Source organism: Panthera uncia, assembly GCF_023721935.1.
Source record: "Panthera uncia isolate 11264 chromosome B2 unlocalized genomic scaffold, Puncia_PCG_1.0 HiC_scaffold_24, whole genome shotgun sequence".
Taxonomy (NCBI): Eukaryota; Metazoa; Chordata; class Mammalia; order Carnivora; family Felidae; genus Panthera; species Panthera uncia.
In genome coordinates this window covers 102,883,804-102,904,876 of record NW_026057580.1, presented here as the reverse complement: position 1 = coordinate 102,904,876, position 21,073 = coordinate 102,883,804, and the positions used below count along the sequence as shown (strand labels likewise).

Below are 21,073 nucleotides of genomic sequence, written 5' to 3'. Positions count from 1 at the left end.
CCGAAGCAGGCTCCAGGCTCCAAGCTGTCAGCACTGAGCCCGACACGGGGCTCGAACCCATGAACCACGAGATCATGACCTGAGCCGAAGTGGAACACTCAGCCGACTGAGCCGCCCAGGCGCCCCAGAAGTGACTATTTTAATCTGGGTTCCAGTACCATGTTCTGGTTTTTGTTCTAATCATTTCTGACCGTGATTTTATGTCAGTGTTCCCATTCTGTGTCTTAATACTCTAGACAGCCTCACACCTTCTGTAGGAGGCAGATGGGGGATAAATCAAGAAGACCAGCTGAGTCCAGTTTCCTAAGCAACAACTCTCAGACTCTAAACCCAGCTCTACCTGCTGGCTCACCGTGTGCTTGGGCAAGTGACTTTAGAGCCCTGTCATTGTTGGGAGATGGGCTTGCCGTGGTTTGTGTTCTCTCCTCCTTCTCGACCCCCGACAGGCATCCAGCGATGCAGGGAACAGACGACAAGAGTTCAGGGTCTGCTGCCCGCACCCTCTGTCGCTGGCAGCTAGGCAGCTGCAGATGCCATGGTCAGGAGGCCCTGAGGTCAGGCTCCCCCTGCCAGATGGAGACAAGCAGCCACCCACCCCATGCAGGGCTACAGTGAGGACAGCTCAGAGTCCTGTTACAGACAGAGGCCAGTGCCCTTAGCCGGAGGCCTCTGGGACTTGTTAGGGACTCTGTGCTAGAAGGGACAGGGCCTCTCCACGCCCGAGCCCCTGTGCACCCTTATCTAGTAGGCATTTCTATTCTTCCTCTCGCCTGACACTTTTCACTCCTGCATGCTTTCGTTTTGCTTGTAAGGTCGGGAGCCCCTCGGATCAGATGCTCTTTTCAGCCAAAGGCACGAGTGGAACTTGGAACGGAAGTTTTCACCCTCCGCCTGTGAACACTTTTGTTCTCTGAGCCTCTCCTGGCTTTTTCCTGTGCAGCCAGCCCATGCCCTCAGAGAGTTTGTTTTGCATGTGGTTGTTAAACTTTGATTCGGTGACTCATGCCGGGGCGAAGCCTTCAAGTCTGCCTCCCTCATTTGATTGCTCTCTTCCTTTCCTTTTTTTTTTTTAAAAAAAAACAAAAAAAAAAAACTCAGAGCAAAACTACCTTGGCAGCTGAACGTGACCGTGGCACTCAGGAAGGGGAGCTTTGGCATGAAGGGCCTCCTAATGGCCTCGTGGCCCAGCCGGGCAGGGCTCCCTCAGGTTGGATGACACCTGGCCGACTGTGGCGGGCGTGGAGCTGGGGGTGCTGCGTGGAGCACGGGTGTCCACTGTGGGGGCCGAAGCGACACGCCCTGCTGGTGAGTGCCTGGCTCCGGCCATCATTCAGTAGGACAGGTGCTGTGCAGACTTGGGTCCAGGGCTGGAGGAGAGACACAAGAATATACGGGGCGGGGAGCAAGTTGGGGAGCAGTCCTTGGATTAGCGTTATTCTGAGCAGTCTGATCTCCCGTGCCTCACATGATTTTAAGTGCACAGATAAAAAAAAAAAAAGGTGAAATCCTTGCTCGTTTTAGCACAGTTGAATTTAATTTCAAGAGGGCTTTCGTGGGAGAAAGATTAATCGGAGGAACTCTTAGGTGTAAGGGACAACTCCTGCTGTGGTCTTCGAAGATCTTTTAGTTTTACGAAATCAGAAAGTCGAGAATGCTCAGGCACGTTTTCAGCCTGTCTCCATGCTCCTGAAAACATATCTTTTAGGCTAGATATTGATTTGTGGGTGTCTAGTTTCCCGGCAGATCAGGAATATTTGACCGCAGTCCCAAACCCCATCTCTCCTAAAGGACGGCTCTGCGGGCTCCAAGAAGGCCCAGAAGGACATGGAAATAAGTCTTAATTGGAGGCAATGGAGACAATTTTGGCTCATTCCCTGTGGTTGTTAGAAACCTTGGCCACGCGTCCAGGATTATGAACTCCTCTGCAAGGCCAGGTGATGCCAGGCCAGGAATGCCAATACCTGATGAGTGAATAGGTTGGGTGTAGACGATAAGGAGGATGGGTTTTTGTTGTTGTTTTTTTTTTAACTCAGAGTTGCCCCGGGGTATGGATCAGGGCTTGTGTGTATATACTTGTGTGTGTATCCTAAGTAACCTATAACAATACGGAAGAGCAAGGGACAAGCTCAAGGAGAAAACCCAAGACCAGGCCACCTATGCTCACAGCAGCACTATTTACAACAGCCAAAAGGGAGCAGCATCTCAAATGTCCGTCAGCAGGTGGGTGGGCAAACAGAAGGTGGTCCATATACATAATGGACGATTATTCAGCCTTAAAAATGAAGAAAATTCTGACAAATGCTTGCAACAGGGCGGAACTTGAAAACATTATGCTACGTGAAATAAGCCAGTCAGAGAAGGACAAGTACTGTGTGATTGCACCTGTAGAAAGTACTTAGAGTAGTCAGATTCATAGGGATGGCAAGAAGGAGTATGGTTACCAGGGGTGGGTGGGGGAAGAGGGTGGGGAGTTAGTGTTTAATGGGGACAAGGTTTCAGTTTTATAAGACGAAAAAATTCTGGAAATGGATGCTGGTAATGGTTGCTTAATGCCACCGAACTGCACTCCTAAAGATAGTTAAAATGGCAAATTTTGTGGTATGTATAATTTACCACATTTTTAAAAAAATTATAATTCCCTTTTAAAAAAATCCCCCCAAAGCCAGACCCAAAACCCGAATCTCGTGGGCTGAAGTCGTTGCCTCTCTGTGACTTCCCCAAAATCTAACTGACAACCCCACCGATCTGAGCTGAGCCAGAAAACTGCACAGACCGTGTCTATGAGAACTTTTCTCCTCATCATGCGGGTGACTTCTGGCTGTCATGATGGGGTGGATTTCTCTAGAACTGGCAGAGGTGACCAGGAACAGACTTGAAGGTCAGGGGCAACGTGATGAATGCATTCTTCCTGGGGCTGGTGCTCGGGCTCACCTTGCTCTGTGGCCCCCTGAGCAGCCCTGGGTAGCACCCTCTGGGCCAGGCTGTAGGAGGAATCCCTTGGGAGTCTAGTCCCTCCCATTAATTAGCTGTGAGACCCTGGGTAAGTTGGCAAAGAAAAACTCTTTTCTTCAGTTTTCTTACTTGCAACATGAGTCATGAGTAATGAATCCTTTTCCATCTCCCACAGATGTTGGTATCTCCAAAGGCAATATGCAAGGCTGTCCCTTGTATCTGTAAAATACTGGGCACATGTGAGCTACTGATTCTCTACATGTCTTATCCCTCTAATGTCTCCTCCTTTTCTCCTTCTTCAGTTTCTCTAGTATTCTTTTCCTCAGGAGGTCTTCCAGTCAGAGGTTACAGACCCTAGGTCCAGAGGCCCTCAACCTGGATTGGCTGATTCCAGGAGGAACCGGTCTGATCTAATTCTCATTTTTTTTTTTTTTAATGTTTATTTATTTTTGAGAGAGAGTTGCGGAGGGGCAAAGAGAGAGGGGGACAGAGGATCCAAAGCTGGCTCCGTGCTGACAGCAGAGAGCCCAATGTGGGGCTCAAACTCACGAACTGTGAGATTATGACCTGAGCCAAAGCCGGATGCTTAACTGACTGGGCCACGCAGGCACCCCTAATGCTCCTTGTTAATAAAGTTCTACCTTTCCTCCCTCCCTCTTTCTCCCTTCCTTTCCTGCTGCTTTGTTAGGCCACCTCCAACTTTGGATTCCACCCGAACACATCTCCATGGCTCCCTTGACTATTGACCATAGGGAAGTGTTGCAAGGCTGACCGTCCTACGAGCTCCTGAGGAGACCGAGGAGTTTTAAAGGGTTACTAATTATCTGTGCTATTTGTGACTTCCAGTCAAGCTTGAGGAAGCAAACTCAAATGAAATCATTCATACTTTCAGGACTTAAAAATAGAAAGCAGTGAGAAACTGCTAGCAGCCTTGCGCTCAAAGACCATCGCATCTCAAGGGGAGGGTTTTGGCCTGAGGGCCAGCGGAGGCTCCTGAGGACAGGCCCCCACCTCAGGTTTCTCCCTTATTTAGAAGTTTTAAAAGGAAATGAAGTTGATTTTGAAATCTCAAGGGAGCAAAAGAAAGCCTCTGAAGTGGGTGAACTCTTTCAGTTAATGTTGTGTAAAAACAGCTCTCCTGTCCCACGCATGACCTTTCAAAAGTTTCCTCAGAAAGGGAGCTCCGGGGCACCTGGGTGGCTCGGTTGGTGAAGCGTCTGGCTCCTGACTCTGGCTCACGTTGTGATCTCACGGTTCATGAGACCGAGCCCCGCGTTGGGCTCTGCACTTGACAATATGGAGCCTGCTTGGGATTCTCTCTCCCCAACCCCTCGCTCTCTGCCCATCCCCCACTCTCTCAAAATAAATACATAAACTTAAAACAATTTTTTAAATAAATAATAAAAATAAAAGAAAGGGAGCTCTTTTGGAACTGGTGGGTGCCGTGGAGAGCTGCAGAGGACAGGCCTCACGCGACCCCTCTCCCTCCCCCGCCCCAGGTAAAAGCCCCAAGGTTTTTCATTGTGAAGATGTCTGTGATTCGGTCTGCAGATTTCAGACTGCAAAGTTACGACACTAACCCGGACTCTCCTCATAGCTGTTACTTTGTGACCAAAGAGAAGTCACCCGGGGGTGGTTGTATTTCGGGTTTTTCGATTTCTGCAAAAACAAGACGCTGCTTCCATCTTGAGCACAACTCAGAGCAACGCGTTGTTTTTGGTTTCTACTTTTTGTCGGCCTCTGCCGCTTACTGACCGTATAGCCTTTTCTCGGTGCCACTCTGAGCCTCGGCTTCTTCACCTGTGGAAAGGGGCTACTTTTATCCACCGTCTACCCAACCGGGGGTAACGGCAAGTTCAAGGGAGAGAGGCTCTCAGTGAAGGTGGTGTGGAAACAGCGAAGAACTCTGTGAGCACCGACTGTGACGTTCATGCTGTCTGCCACAGTCATTCTTCTTTTTCCTTCTCTCTCACTTTTCCTCCCTCTCCCTTTTCTTTCTCACACCCCTCCTCTCTCTTCCCTTCTCCTCTTTCTTCCAAAAATTTTTTTGTGGATGTAATACATTATAACTTTATATATTTATTTATTTAATATGCAATTTATTGTCAGATTGGTTTCCATACAACACCCAGGGCTCATCCCCACAGGTGCCCTCCTCAATGCCCATCACCCACCCTCCCCTCCCTCTCACCCCCCATCAACCCTCAGTTTGTTCTCAGTTTTTAAGAGTCTCTTATGGTTTGCTCCCTCCCTCTCTAACTTTTTTTTTTCCTTCCCCTCCCCCATGGTCTTCTGTTAAGTTTCTCAGGATCCACATAAGAGTGAAAACATATGGTATCTGTCTTTCTCTGTATGGCTTATTTCACTTAGCATCACACTCTCCAGTTCCATCCACGTTGCTACAAAAGGCCATATTTCATTCTTTCTCATTGCCACGTAGTATTCCATTGTGTATATAAACCACAATTTCTTTACATCACATTAATAAGAGAAAAGAGAAGAACCGTATGATCCTGTCAATCGATGCAGAAAAAGCATTTGACAAAATTCAGCATCCTTTCTTAATAAAAACCCTCGAGAAAGTCGGGATAGAAGGAACATACTTCAACATCATAGAAGCCATTTATGAACAGCCCACAGCTAACATCATCCTCAATGGGGAAAAAGTGAGAGCTTTCCCCCTGAGATCTTTCTTCCAAATTAAAACAAGAGTCACACGTATGTGTAAGAAAGGAAGGGCGGAGGTGGGGGTGTAGCTGGGCTGGCGGGGGCGTGGGAGGGACGGGTGCGACAGGGGAGTCTGGCCTGGGGCAGGAGGGGCAGACCTCCAGGCAGAGGGAAGAGCCCCAGTGAAGCTCTGCAGGCCTGAGAGCCAGCCCAAGGGTCTTTCAGGGACAGTAGGCGACTCCTGGTGTGAGTCGTGCCTGCCAGGCTGGGTGATTGTCCTCCTCCTCCCCAGAGACTGGCCCAAAGCTGGACCCCGGCCCAAGAGAACAACCTTCCCAAGGAGAAAAACTGGTCACCCATCAAGGAGGAGACTCTGTACAGGACGGAGTGACAGAAATCTTTTGTCAGTGGACTAGTTAGATTAGTGTAGTGGGGGTGGAGTGTGGTGAGGAGGCCCTCCCAGAACCCCCCGGGAGAGATGCCATGGCCCTTCCCCCACTGGGAAATGTCAGCGCATCCTCTGTTACCCAGTTTTGTGGGAAACTTCCTGGCCTTTCCTGTCCCCTCAAAGGAAGATAAGTCACTCCTCACCTGAGTTTTGAGAGCACATTTTTTTCCTAATTGAAAGTATTGTGCTTATTGCCATGATTGATGGCTTGGTATTTACTTATTTGGTCTGTTTTCCTGAAGAGGTTGTAAACAAATTGAAATTGGACTGTATATTAGTTTTTATGGAACTGGGTCCCAGCACAGTGCCTGGTGCCTAGTAGGTGACATGACCTTGAGATGTCTTCTTTAGTCTGGGGCACACCATTCAATGAGATGGGAACCCAAGAAAAAATATTTGAGCAGGGAAGATTATTTTCAGCTTTGGGCATCCACTGAAGAAAAACCTATTGAAGTCCTTAGATATAGTAACACTGTGCCAGGTGCTGGTGATTCTGAGGGCAAAGACGTGGGAACATAGTACACAGTGTCTTGAGATACGGATAAGTGACGATCCAATGTGTCATTGCAGAGCTGTGAGCAAAGTGCCCGGTAGATGAGATGACCAAGTCACTCATTCTGTTTGTGGACTTAGGTGTGACCACTTTGAGGGGCATTTCTGCCGAATCTTGAAGTTTGCCAAACCAAAAAGGGCATTCCAAGTAGAAACAAAAGCATATGCAGAAGCACGGTGATGAGAACCTTCCAGAAGGCTTGGGGAGCCAGGAGAGATTCATCATGGCTCAAGAGAAAGGGCCAGGTGGGCCAGGGTTGGTGGTGAGTTGCACAGGGGCCAGCACGGCATGGTGATGGCTCAGCAGGCCGCTTAGGCATTTGTGTTTTTCTTGTAGGTCAACACGGGGTCTGAGGATATTTATTTATTTATTTATTTATTTATTTGTTTGTTTGTTTATTTATTTAGAGAGAGAGCATAAGCAGGGGAGGGGCAGAAGGAGAGGGGGAGAGAGAGAATTTCAAGAAGGCTCTGCACTGTCAGCACAGAGCCCCCACATCAGTCTCGAACCCCCAAACTGTGGGATCATGACCTGAGCCCAAACCAAGAGTCGGAGGCCCACACAACTGAGCCACCCAGGCGCCCCATCTTGAGGATATTTCTAAGGAAGGGGGTGACATGGTCACACTTGTTCTAGAAATATCCTGCTGGCTACAAACAGGGACTGAGCCAAATGGTTTGCTGAGGGACGCCTGTAGGACGCTGTAGCATGAGTTAGGTAAGGGATGAAGAAGGTGTGGGTGGGACAGGTGGGTGGATGGTGTGAGAAAGACACTGGGCCTCTGTCCTGGGACCCTGCATAACATGACTATTCGCTCCCTACACGGGACCATCTTCTGGGAAATGCCTACTAGAAAGCTCTGGATTTAAGAAGAAACTCTTGGTTTCAGAACTCCTTTTCATAACTATTGAGGATGCCGAAGAGCTTTCGTTTATGTGAGTTATATCCGTCCACTGATAAGCACCTTATTAGAAACTAAAATCAGGCAATTATAAATATTTGTTTATTTTAAATATTAATAAACCATTACATTAGTATAAATAATGTATTTTTATGCAAAATAACTATATTTTCCCAAAACAAAAAAATTTGTAAGAAGACTGGCACCGATTTATATTTGCAAGTCTCTAATTAAGATCTGGCTTACCAGAGGACCGCCAGGGGTTATCCCACGACACTCAGTCTCTGGAATACTTCATGACATGCTCATGAGGATGAGAGTGGAAAAAAGCACGTTACGCCTTATTATGTGCCATTATGAAAATAGTTCTTACTTTGAGGACTGCCTGAAAGGGTCTTGGGCCACCCCCGCCCCCCGAGTTTTCCTGGACCACACTTTGAGAAGTAGACTCGGTCTACTGAAGTAGACAGACTCAGCCAATGTTTGGCGAATGACAGCATTTTCTCAGTTCCCACAGAACTTATTCAAATAGCATGCATGCCATTTACCTCACAGGTTTATAGCTGTGCGTGCCTGGTGCTTAGTGAGGTCTGAGCCACGAGTGCGGTTGTGGACTCTCCAGTATAGGGGCAGGTGGAGGGCACGAGAGGGAGAGCCGATGGCCTGGGCAGGACCCTGTCTTTGAACCCATGAGCAGAGACTAAGGAAAGAACTGGAAAGACTTAGAAGACTTGGACCAAGTTTTACAACCTAAGGGAGAAGAGTTTCAAGAGGAGGTGGTCCAAAATGTTTTGATTTATTATTACTTCTTTTAAAATTTATTTATTTTTGAGAGAGAGAGAGAGAGAGAGAGAGACAGAGCATCAGCAGGGGAGGAGCAGAGAGAGAGGGAGACACAGAATCCGAAGCAGGCTCTAGGCTCTGAGCTGTCAGCACAGAGCCCGATATGGGGTCTGAACCACCAACAGTGAGATCATGACCTGAGCCAAAGTCAGATGCTTAACTGACTGAGCCACCCAGGAACCCCTTAAGTGTCTTGATTTAAAATAAGAGGTAAGGGTGTGGTCCACAGTGTTGAAAGCAGCAGAGAGGTTTGTATAAGGCAAGGTGTGTGGAGCTGCTGTTGGATTTGCCCGTGAGGAGGTCCCTGGTGACCTCGGGGGCGATTTTGGTGTTTCAGCAGTCAGGGGGCCGAGGTGGAGTAGAGGTGACAGCCGGGCCTCTCTGTCCAGGAGACCAGCCGAGAAATCCCTCCTCCTGCCAGAGCCAGACCTAGTCCGTTCGGTGGGGTTCCTGCGCTAAGGGGAGCGGCCCTGCAGGGAACAGGAAGCCACGCCGAGATCCAGTAGGAAGACGTGGGTGCTGCGGGGGATGCCAGCAGGAGAAGAGGACTGGAAGGTAGAGAGCCTGTCATACTGAGAAGAAGATGGGGGACAAGACAGTTGTGCACGAGAGAAATGGCAGGCAAACTAAACTTCCATCATCTGGCATATGGTTACACGCCAATCATTCGCTCATTCAGCAAATCGGCAGGAGATTCAGCTGGGCCAGGTGCTGTTCTAAATGCTGGGGATACAGTGGGCAGCAGGACAGATAAACTGGCATAGAAAGATTTCCCAAATGCATTTTTAATAAGAAAAGCAAGTTGCTGGACAATACTTAGCAGGAGAGGCAAGCGGGATTTGGGGTTTGTATGAGAGACAGTGTATCTTTTTAAAATTTTTTTTCTTTTTTAAAAAAAGCTTATTTATTTATTTTGAGAGAGAGAGAGAGAGCATGAACAGCAAAGGGGCAGAGAGAAGGAGAGAGAGAGGACTAAGCAGGCTCCACGTTGTCAGCACAGAGCCTGATGCGAGGCTTGAACTCATGAACCACGAGATCGCGACCTGAGCGGAAACCAAGAGTCGGACACTTAACCGACTGAGCCACCCAGGCGCCCCTCTCTTGTTATTCTTTACGCTTTGACATTGTTGCATTTTTTTCCACATGAAATATATTTGCATGATGATTTCTGTATTTTCAAATGATTTTTGAAAGCTGTCGGTGTCTGTGAGTAGAAAAGAGAGAGGGACCCGGTCTGTCCAGAGGGTTTGTGTTGATTCAGTCTTCTTTTTGTAAGCGCGGGTCAGACTGAACCCCCACCTCCCCACCACTCCCGCGGTACAGGCCAGGCGGTGATGCTCACTGGAAAATGTGGGTTAGGACCTTCTACTTTACAGGTTCACTACCATCTGAATTCATTGCTGGGGAAAGCTGTGCCACAGCACAGAGCTGAATTTGGGCCAGAGCATTGCTTTCCTGGGAATGGAATTGACCAGCAGCCCTTTCCCCTCTTTAAGCTGAGGAGCTATATTAATTTTCGAGGCCTGCTATAACACAATACCACAGGGGTGGTATGTATTACATATAATATCATATATGTAATATTTTACCTATTCTTGGTGTTATTGCCTCATAGTTCTGTGCCTAGCAGCCCGAGATGAAGGTGTTGGCTGGGTTGATTTCTTCTGAGGCCTCTCTCTCTAGCTTGTAGACGGTCATCTTTTCCCTGTGCCTTCACATGGTCTTTCCTCTGTTCCTATCTGGGTCCAAATGTCCTCTTCTTATAAGGACACTAGTCATATTGGCCGGGAATCACCCTAAGGAGCTCATTTCCACCCAATCAACTCTTTAAAGACCCTTTCTACAAAGGCAGTCACGTTCTGAGCTACCGGGAGTTGGGCCTCAACGAATGAATTGGGGGGGTGGGGGCCCAACCCAGCCCATGCTCGAGCCTCGAAAACGCGTCTTTGGCCTGTGTGCAAATGTTCGAGTGCTGGGTGGTTTGCTCAGAGGCCCTTGGCTCCTCTGGCCAGTGGATCCTTGCGGGGGCACCTGGGTGGGGAGAAGGCCTCAGAAAGTGCACGAGTAAAAGCAGCATGATTGCATCTGTGGCTCCCCAACCACACTGAGCAACTGAAAATCCCCAAGGGGACCAGGCAACATGATTTCCTGACAGATAAGGCGGGGAGGGAGCACGCATCATTTGCCCTCAGTAACCTGACAGCCTTCAGGCCCGGGCCGCTCAGAAAACACCTGATGGATGCTTTTTCTCTTTAGCTCATGCCAGCGTGGCTCTGCCAGAAGGAAACTGGGGGCAGGACCCTCAGCAGGGCCCCAGCTGGCACGGCATGGAGCGCTCAAGCAAGATGGAGTTCTTCCAGAAGCTGGGCTACAGCCGGGATGATGTGGTCAGGGTGCTGGGCAAGCTGGGTGAGGACGCCCTGGTCAACGACGTGCTGCAGGAGCTGATCCAGACTGGCAGCCGCCCTGGGGCCCACGAGAGCAGTGCTGTGCCCCTGCTCGTTCCCAGGGGCTCCTGCGGGACCCTGGACCCTGCCCACTGCGGGCTGGCGGCAGAGCTGGAAGAAGAGCACGGAGACCCAGCCAGTTCCTTGCGACCCATAGTGATTGACGGCAGCAACGTGGCAATGAGGTAGTTTTCTTCGTCCTGGAGCCTCGGGGTGGGAGAACTGTCCCTCTTTTCAGTGGTTTTGTCCAAAGAGTGGTTTGGGGGCTAATGGATGGACCTTTGATCCCCATTCCATCCCTTTCATAGCTGTGTGGCCTTAAGTAAGTCGCTTAACCTCTCTGAGCCTCACTTCCTCCATCTGTAGAATTGGTATAAAACCTCCCTAGAAGGCAGTTGTGAGAACTGGAGCTGCACAAAATGCCTAGGACAGTGCCTGACGCAGAGTAAGTGTTCAACAAGTGGTAGCTATTATCATATCGACCCAGAGAGAGGCTCTTTTCTGAGAAAGGCAGTAGATGACTGGGGAGGAGCCTAGCACCGGGCCTCGGCAGATGTGGCTTCTTGTCTAGAGCCTGTCCCTAACCAGCTGCGTGACTCAGAAAGCCATGGCATCTCAAGTTTCCTCTTCTGTGACACGGGCTAATAGATAGCTTTGCTACTTCTCTAAAGGTAATGAGAATCAGAGGGGAGATGTACTTGAACTAGAAACCCTCTTTTGGGGGGTGGGGTGGAAGAGGAGAGCTGCTGTGGGGTGGCTGGCGGTGGTGTGGCTCCCTAGCCAGGTTGGAGACGTGTGCTCACGGCCCCTGAGCCGTAGACACGATTGTCAGGTCTGTGTATTGGCGTCTTTGTGTGCGTCAGTGATGGGAGTGCCGTGCCCTGGCTTGTTACGTGTCCTGCGCGGCTCCGTTCAGCTGCAAGCCAATCTTAGCGTCTCATCCACACTCCGCGATAGGCCAGGAGGAGGCTTTGTGCACACAAGTGCAGTTTTCTACTTCTTGCCTTAGTTACAGGCAGGCAAAGGGCAGATCCATAGGAAATTGGCCACTCGAGGCTGTAAATAGACGCACTTCCCCTTTCAAAAGCTGAGCCATGGGTGGGGACTGAGGAGAGGAGTGTTCTCCGCAGTGCTAAATGTGTCCAGAGGGTGTCCGTCCTTTGGCTGACAGGGCCAGTGGCTTTCCCTGGGGATTTGGACTCACTTTGGACTTGGCAGTGTAGGACGGAGGTTTGGAATGATGCTACCAAGGCTGGCCCAGCCCTGGGCGCTGTGCCTTTGTGCTTTGCGTGGTGTTTGTTCAAGTTTTAGCCAGCTGGGTCACCCTGGGCTGGTCCTCAGGCCTCTGTAACATCCACACACATGCTCCCATGTAGGCACCAGATAGGCCAGACTATGAAATCCTGCTTAATTCGAGATTTCAGGGGGAAGTTGAAAGGATGTTTAAGAATCTGGTAGGTTCTGGGGCACCTGGGTGGCTCAGTCGGCTAAGTGTCCGACTTCAGCTCAGGTCATGATCTCACAGTTCGTGAGTTCAAGCCCCGCATCGGGCTCTGGACTGACAGCTCAGAGCCTGGAGCCTGGAGCCTGCTTTGGATTCTGTGTCTCCCTCTCTCTCCTCCCTTCCTCTACTCACACACTCTCTCTCTCAAAAATAAACATTAAAAACTTAAAAAAAAAAGGATCTGGTAGGTTCTGAGGGTGTGTGAGGGTTGTGAGGGGGGCCTGGCCTCTGTCTGATCAGGACGAGCCACCTCTCCTTCTGGGCATCCATAGAAAGGAGGCTTTAAAGGTAAAAGGGTATTGCTTAAATTGAAGACCTTTCCAGCCCTAAGATTGTACCAGCTCTGTGATCCCAGATCAAAAGAGCCGAATGGCTCTGGGCTGGAAGGACTGACTACTTCACCTGCTAAAGGGAAGAGTGGGCATGCTCTCTTGGGGACCAGAGAGTTTTTAGGAATTGTTTCGATAGGGTGGTGTTGGAGGATTTTATTTTGCTGAAAATCTCTGTTGCTGCTTGGACTTCAAACTCAAACCACACCTTCCACTTGCGTGTGACCATGATGTGTCCCAGGTAAACCCATTTGGTCCTCCCTCCCCCACAACTGTAACCAGTTTAATCCCCTTGTGCTCAATCTGTGTGGGGGACAAGTAGAAGCCATCACTCAGGCTTATTATGAAGAATGTGTCAGAACACCGATGCTTTCTTTCACACACTTGCTGCCTGTACGTCATCTCAGTTAACAAGAGCATGTGTGCCTGTGTGAAGTCTCAGTGTGTGTACCTGTATGTGCACACACACACACACACATCCCATCCCTTTCCCTGCCCCTGCATCCCAAGTCAGGGACAAAAGACCCATTGTTCAACCACCACCTGGTGGGTGGGACCTGATTTGCTCAGTGGCCAGTCTGGGAGACGGTTGGGGTGCGAGGCTCTACCTCATCCCCTGGCTCCTTCTCCCACAGTGACACCGCCTGTGTCCTCTGACCAGAGTGTCAAGAGGACCCATGACCCTCGGGCTCTGCCAGATCTCAGTTGTGCAGGATAGATTTAAGTGTGGGGCTCACCCTTTAGACACAATGGGTGGTTGAAACCAACATGGTGTCTAGTTATTATCAGTTGACCTCAAAACTCAGTTAACCTCAGAAACGTGGTTTCTGAAAATTTTCCTTTCTGAGGTTTTGTAGTATCACAGACTTTGCTACGCTCTGTTTTGGAAGAAGATATTGCTTCATATGCTGTCTGATGCTGCATGAGGTAGGGAAGGACTTAGAAGGCAGATTGGAGCTCATGTCCGTGCTGCCCTGAGGAGCCACCGAGAGAGTCCAAAGATCTGAGTCCTGACCTCTAGCTGGGAGCTGCCCACTAAAACCTCCCTTCGATGATGGAAAGTTCTAGACCTATCTGCCCATTAGCGATGGCCACTTGACACATGGGGCTACTGAGCACTTGAAGTGTGGCTATTGTGACCAAGGAACTGAATTTTACATTTTGTGTCTTTTGAATTAATTTGAAGTTAAATGTAAACGGTCACATGCAATGAGCGCCTAGGTATTGGACTGTACCCTAGCTTTCCAGCTGTGTGACCTCAGAGTCACGTGATGTTTTTGAGCCCTTGTTTATACAATGAAGAGGTTGGACTAAACAACAATGATCTTAAGTGGCTTTCCATCTGTAACATTCTAGGATTCGAGGTGATGATTTTATGCATGCATGAAAGAAATAAATGCATTTTTCTGAGAAAGGAATTTCTCTTCTTCTGCAGAGGTTCAGAGAGAGTAAGTAACTTGCCCCAGGTCACAGAGCAATGAATGCCAGGCTCTGCTTTCAGAGCTCTTTCCAAAGCCCTGTACTTCCTCTAGCACCGTGCATCTTTGGTTTTCCCACTGCCCAGTCTTCCAAAGTGTCTCAGGGTGGGAGCCCCTGACCCCACGGATTTTATTCTGGGGCCAGAGCCTGCCTGTGCTGACCAGAGCCCTTCCCAAGTGGGATGGGCCCCAACTTGCCCGCTGCACACAGGATGTGCTGGACCCCCTCACCAGGTGATCTCTGTAGGACTGGTCCCCAGGATGCCTTTTCTGCTGCTGCCAGCCTTCTGGACCCCCCCCCCCCCACCGCCGCCCCCACCGGGCATCACATGTGCATGGAAAGGTGGCTCTGGTGGGCTGGCTGCCCACAGAGTGATTTCCAAGCACGCCCTGCACCTTCAAAGGGTATGGGCGTGCCTGTGCGTGTGCTCCCGTGTGTGTACATGAGAGAGGAGGGTGTGAGCTCAAGAAACAGCTAAAAGCATCTGGCAGGTTTGACAAAGAAGGTGGCTTTCACGGCACACGTGCCTGTATTTGCCTGCCCGACAAACTCTCAGGAGCCCACTGCGTGGTGCGTTCTGTAGCAAATTTAGGAAAAGAATGATTTGGAAGGACTTCAGCTTGGGGGAAAACCACCTGATAATTTCACATCCTCTTGCTGCCCCAGACAAGGGTTTTACTTAAACAAGTCCATGTTGGCTTGCAAGGGCCTTTTGTCTGGGTCGTCATTTACATTTCTAAGCTCTCAGAAACTTCAACGGAATCTGGCTTATTCTGGAGTAACCAACCTTCAGTGACAGGAGCTCAGGCCTGCAATGGGGCGGGGGGGGGGGGGGGGGGCGTCTCATCAGCCCCCTTCAGTGGGCTGTTCGTGGAGGAGGCACTCCTGGGCTGGGGGTCAAACCTCCTCCTGAGTCCCTGAGTGGACTCTGGCCGGTGCTGGCTTTGGGCTCCTACCTCGGTCTGCACCTGTTTCTCCCTCTCTGCGATGAAGGCACACCCTCTCTTTCTCCCCCCTGCCCTGAGCTGGGGAGAGATCTCTTGGTGAAAGAAAGGGATAAAACTCCGAGTATTTGCAATATAACCCCCCAAAAGAAACAGAGTGGAAAGAGGGGTGTGCTTTGCACCTCCTGCCCTGAAGGAAGCATCTTTTCCTTTCCTCCCTCCCCACAAGCACCACCTTGCTCGCCCGGGCACCGTTCTACGGGTCGCTAACTTCTGCAGACACCTCCTGGGCAATAGTCAACGATACAGTGATGGTCCACTCAATGTACTTGGTCCACTTGCTTCAAATGGCCATGCTGACTGTGGGCGCCCCAGGCGTAATTGTCCCACAGGCCAAGTTTGCCTCGGGCACCAACCCACTTCCCCTTACCACCCTCCCTTTATCCAAAACCTACCGCTTCTGTCTCCTTTTCCCAGGGCCTGGCTCTCAGCTCTCGGTGATGAGCTGGTTCACAGTGACTGTTAAGAAGCCCTAAGGGCCCTCCCCAAACTCCAGCATTTTAACAGCAGACGACTTAACCTGTCTGGGTGTCAGGGGAGAGACCGGGGAGGGGCAGGAATAAATGGAATAAGAGATGGGGGAGGAGGAGTTTGCAACCCAACAGATCAGGCTCTGAGATGTGCCCCTGGACCAGCCAGGTGGGCACCTGTCTTCGCTTTAGTTTCCTCAAGGGTGCGGTCAGAAGAAGGTCACTTCCTCGGGGGCTCGTTGCAATGATTGAAGCGCAAAGTGCAAAGTGGCCTGGGACACGGGACTCTACAAATATTAAAAATGAGCTCCAAGAAGCAGGAACAAGGTATGTCTCTGAGGACCCAGCACAGAGCCTCACTGAAGATGTTCGTAAATTGACGTTGAGTAAGTGGAGGGATGCGCAGATAAATAAATGCTTTGGGCTTATGCATTTACCTCTGTGTGCCGAGGGGTGTGGACCCAGGGTGACCGCGAGTGCTTTCTTGCCTGACTGGGAGCTCTGCAGACAACTAGGGACAGACCCCTCTGTGGTGAGAAGGTGGTCCCTGAGTGTGGCTTCAATCCTGCCATGGCCCAGGGCTCTCTGTGGTCAGAAATATGGCAGCCATAATGGGGTTATGAGGTTTTTACCAACCTCAAAGTTTGGTAAAAAAAAAAAAAAAAATGTGGCAAGGATCCAACGGTAACAATCCTCACATCTCAAAAGAGACCAGAAGGCTCAGAAGAGAGGTTGGGGTGGAGCGTGTGGGAATCCGGTCCTGAAAACAATAGACCTGAATGAAAACCCTCCATTCCAGAGACATCAGTTTAGTGATTCTAGGGGTCAGCCCCTGACTTCCCTTGCCTGGAGTCAAAGCTGGAGAGGAGAGCACTGCTTAGGGAGGGAAGGAGGGCTCTGGGCAGATGTATGTTTGTTCCAGCTTCTTCTGGTCTTCATCGTATTTACTGCCCTTTGGAAACTCTTGGCTGAGGAAACATCTTGGAAACATCTTTCCAAACATCTTTGGAAACATCTTGGAGTCTGGGGTCAGAGGGGCCATGGGACTGGATTTTGCTGCATGAAGCTCAGGGTAGCACCATTCCTCAGTTTTTCTCTTCCTGAACTGCTGAACTGCCAACCCCTTCCCCTCTACAAGCCCCCAGCCAGGGCCACTTCAGGCTGTGGTCCTGACCATCGTCACCAGAACCTGTGGCCCTGCTCACCTTTGCCTCCTCGGAGGAATCGGGTTCAGCCTCATCACCAAACATGCTCCCTCCACCCACACACCCAGCAAAGGTGTGTAGTCACAGAAACAGATGTGTGGTCACAGGAAAGAGAGCCCTCAAGAAACCATTTTTTTTTAAGTTTGTTTGTTTGTTTGTTTGTTTACAGTATAAGTGGGGGTGGGAGCAGAGAGAGAATCCCAAGCAGGCTTTGAGCTGTCAACGTAGAGCCCAACACGGGGCTCAAACCCATGAACTGTGAGATCATGACCTGAGCCGAAATCGAGAATCAGAGGCTTAACTAGGCTCCCCAAGAAGCCATTTTTAAAAGAAGGGTGGTGGTGAGATGTTTGCTTGAGAACGGAGGACAGACTTGTCACCGCTGACAGAGGCATGTTTGGGAGTGGGGGTGGGGTGGGGTATCATCAGTTGTTCATATTCCTGCTCCAGTGTGCGCAGAAAATAGACCTTATTTTCTCAGATACAGTCTCTTCCCTACTTGTTCAGGTCGTGGCGAGTGGCAAACCTAAACTTACCAGTGTGTGATATCTTGGTGTCTCCTGCCTTCTGGATGACTTGGGGTTCATGTTTCCTCTCTCTCCCCCGCTCCTCTCCCAAACGGCATCTGGGGGTTTTGAGACCTGATGTTGGCTGGGAGAGGGGGGTCTGGGACCCTCACGGGGCTCTGCTACGGAGCAGCTGGTCTGACCTGGCTTAGCTTCCAGAATGGTCAACGTAGGAGGGTCATTGGTCTTTTTGGGATCCGTGCTGGCTTACAGCCCTGCCCCCCTCACAGGGGCCTCTTTGTCCCTCCCTAGGTCTCTGACAATCTCCTGGGCCTGGGGGCATGTGAGGGATCCAGGGTGATGCTTCCAGCTCACCTATCTGCCCCCTTCCTCCGAGGCAGCCGTGCAGCTCTGTGGACACTGTGCCCTGCTGAACCCAGGATCTCCAAGAGCCTTGTGACCTGCCAACACTGTGCTGGGAGACCGACCTTTGGCCTCCTCTTCACACCCATCCTGATGTTTCTATACTTTCTCCTCCCCTTCTGGCTGGTGGGTGAAGCAGGGGTGGGGGATGCATGGGCAAGGACCCTGTGAACGCCCTCCTCTTTCTCCCTCCCTCTCCTTTCTTTCTTCATCTTCCTCTGGGGCAGAGGGACTGGTTCCACTTCCTTTCTTTGCACCACAGACATTGATATTTTCTCCTTACTGTTTGCATAACCCTCACAGCTTGGCCTCAGGGGCCCAAGGACTATTTTCTCTAAACTGGAAGACACTACGGGTGTAGGACTCAAGGCCTGGTTCCCGACACGTTACTGGAGTCAGAGCAATTTAGAGTTCTCGTGTATGTCCACAAAGCCTGACTTTCAAGACTATTGACTAGTGTTTCCAAAGCCTGCCTTCTTCTCGTGGGCCTATCCTGATCCCCTCTGAGAAAATAGCAGGAGAGGCCACACACACAAGAGAAAGCACAGCATGGAAATTTAGTGTCGTCCTTGTCTGGACGTGGGCGGTGGGCCGGCTGCCGCGGGCCAGGCTTCTGAACAGAGGCTGTCATGGTGCCCTGGGCTCTCTGTGAACTCTCAACTCTCCCCTTTGCTCCCTCTCCCTGCCCCAGTCACTCTGTTGTCTCTTTGGTCCCTAGACACAGAGAGCCTTTCGCGTTGTCTTTCCACCCGGTTCTTCCCCCTTGCCTGGGCTGTACCCCTCTGGTGGCTCACAGGACCTGGGTCTTCTCAGCCCTTCATGCATTCGACACATTTTTACTGTCCCCTTACCGATCATCAGGCGCCATGTGGGTGCTGGGAATTCAGTGGAGAGCAAAAGGAGCCTGTGAGTTAAAGAGGGGGAGACCTGTTCATCCTATAGGTGTGTGTAATCATTTGGCTGAGATTAGGGCCAGGCAGAGGCAGCATGTGCCGTGGGGACTCGTGATAGGGGAATCGGAGGGGGACCAGAGGGCAGGGATGCTTTCCTGAGGAAGCAGAGATGAAGCTGAGATCCGCAGGAGAAGGAGGCGTGGACCGGGCTGAGAGGAGAAGAAACAGCTGGTTCAAAGGTCCTGCGGTGGGAGCGGGGAAGGTGGCTGGCCAGGACAAAGTGCTGCAGGCCGCGCGGGTGGCTGGGCTGGGAGCGGAGGCCAGGCTGCATCGCACCCGGGGCGAAGTCCGACTGATTCTGCGATCTCGTGATCTCGTCTATCCGCTCGTCCCCTTCGCCGGCCAAACACCACTGACCTGCACAGACTCGTCCTCAGGGGTGTTTTCAGGCTTCATGGGTTCCTCCAAGCAGCACCCGGATGCCTCCTTCCCATGGCTTCCACAGCGTGGCACTCCTGGTTTGCTTCCTGTTGGCCTGAGAGATCCTTTCCGTCTCTCCTGTGACATTGCCCCACCCCTGCCGTAACCAGCTCTGAGTTCCAGAGCTCCCCCCAGACCCGTCTCCCGGGCCCCTCACTCCCTCCCCTCACTCCCTCCTGGGAATCAGGCAATTCTCTGGCTTCCAGTGCTGTGTAAGCACAGATGCCCTACGCGTTTCGTCACCCAGAACTCTCTTCTGGAACTCAGCATGTCCACCTACAGGGGCTCCTCCGGCTCAGTAGGTGTCCATGACAAAACCCGCGGTCTTTCCCTCTACACCCTGTCCTCCCCCAGGACTCCCCGTCTCAAGGAGGAGCCCACCAGCCACACAAGCCAGAGATCTGGAAGCCTCCTCAATGCTTTCTTCTCTATCGCCCTGGATCCAACCGATCACCACATTCTGGAGATTCTCCCTTCCAGATATCTCTCAGGTTCACCTACCCTTCTCCCTTATCCACCACCACCCACTCGGTCCCAGTCACCATCCAGTTTTGCTTTGATGACAGTGACAGCTTCCTAACTGGGTATCTCACCCCCACCTTGCTCCCTTCCAATTTACTGTCCTCTGTGTTGCCAGATTGAGCTTTTAGAAACATACATTGGATCGTATCACAGCACAGCACATATACCCCCCCATCTTCAAATCCTGCTATGGCTTCTCATTCCTTTTAGGAGAAGAGTTTGGGCCACCTGGGTGGCTCAGTTGGTTAAGCCTCAGACCCTTGGTTTTGGCTCAGGTCATGATCTCACGGTTTGTGGGTTCGAGCCCCACACTGGGTTCCACACTGACAGTGTGGAGCCGGCTAGGGATTCTCTCTCTCTGCCTTTCTCTCTGCCCCTCCCCTGCTTGCACGCTCTCTCTCTCAAAATAAATTAAATTAAATTAAATTAAAAAGAGAAAAAAAGGAGTTTTCAGTAAGGCACGCCAGGCCCTGCCTGGTCTTGGGCCTTCTCTCCCACTGCTCTCTACTTCCTGATGCTTCAGTGGAATTTCTGGGGCACCTTGGCCTCCTTCCTTGGGAAGCCCCATAACACATACACAGCCCTCTCTTAGGGTAAGAGTATTCCGCAGATGGCTACTCTCCTCCGTCTTATGTTGATCCTTATAGCTGCAGGGAAAAAGGGGATCGTGCCTACTAATCCTTGGGGTGCACTTCCCCAGGAGCCCAAGACCCTCTATACACATAACTATCGCAAGCCGCATGGTGCCAGTTAAAGGATCCATTTTTTGCCGAGAATGAACTATTTTTCAAATGCAGATTTGCCTGATTCCCTTTGATTATGAGCCTGTGATTCAGGATATTCCCAGGGGAAATCACTCTTCAGAAACCTTTTCCGTGACTCTACAGATTTCTTTGTTTTCCCATCGTAGCCATGGAAATAAAGAAGCCTTCTCTTGCCGGGGAATCCAGCTGGCTGTGGACTGGTTCAGGGACAGAGGACACGCCTACATCAAAGTTTTTGTTCCATCCTGGAGGAAAGACCCACCAAGATCTGATACCCCTATTAGAGGTATGCTGGAGCAGATATATGCTCAAGAGGTACTCTACACCTTTCCTCGGTAGTTCTCGTGGCAATTACAGTCAATTAGCTATTTGTTTGATAATGTCTGTGTTTGTCACCGCACTATAAGCTCCATGTGAACACTAACTATGAATATCACTGCCATAGCCCTAGCACCTAGCATAGGTGCTCAACATAGAGTTGGCATATAGTAGGTGCTCAATAAATAGTTGTTGAATAGATGAATAAACTACTTATTTTGTCTTCTAGTGTGAACGATTAAGTCCCCCAAATGATTGTGTCATACAGATTTTAACATTCTGCAGAGATTGGATCTGCATCCCGCCCCTAACAGAATATAGGATCTGAAAGAGACATTCATTTGGTTCAATGATATTTATTTACT

The 21,073-nt window shown here is 50.5% G+C and overlaps 1 protein-coding gene across 1 annotated transcript in view; it reads left to right on the top strand.

The window, feature by feature from the left end:
• Nucleotides 1-1,104: 1,104 nt before the first annotated feature.
• ZC3H12D (zinc finger CCCH-type containing 12D) overlaps nt 1,105-21,073 on the top strand; it is a 32,825-nt gene continuing 12,856 nt past the window's right edge. Inside the window, exons 1-3 of the mRNA XM_049653041.1 lie at nt 1,105-1,305; nt 10,621-10,996; nt 20,537-20,676. Of these exons, the coding sequence (XP_049508998.1) occupies nt 10,692-10,996; nt 20,537-20,676 (445 nt within the window). The 5' untranslated portion in view covers nt 1,105-1,305; nt 10,621-10,691. The remainder of the gene's footprint in view (nt 1,306-10,620; nt 10,997-20,536; nt 20,677-21,073) is intronic.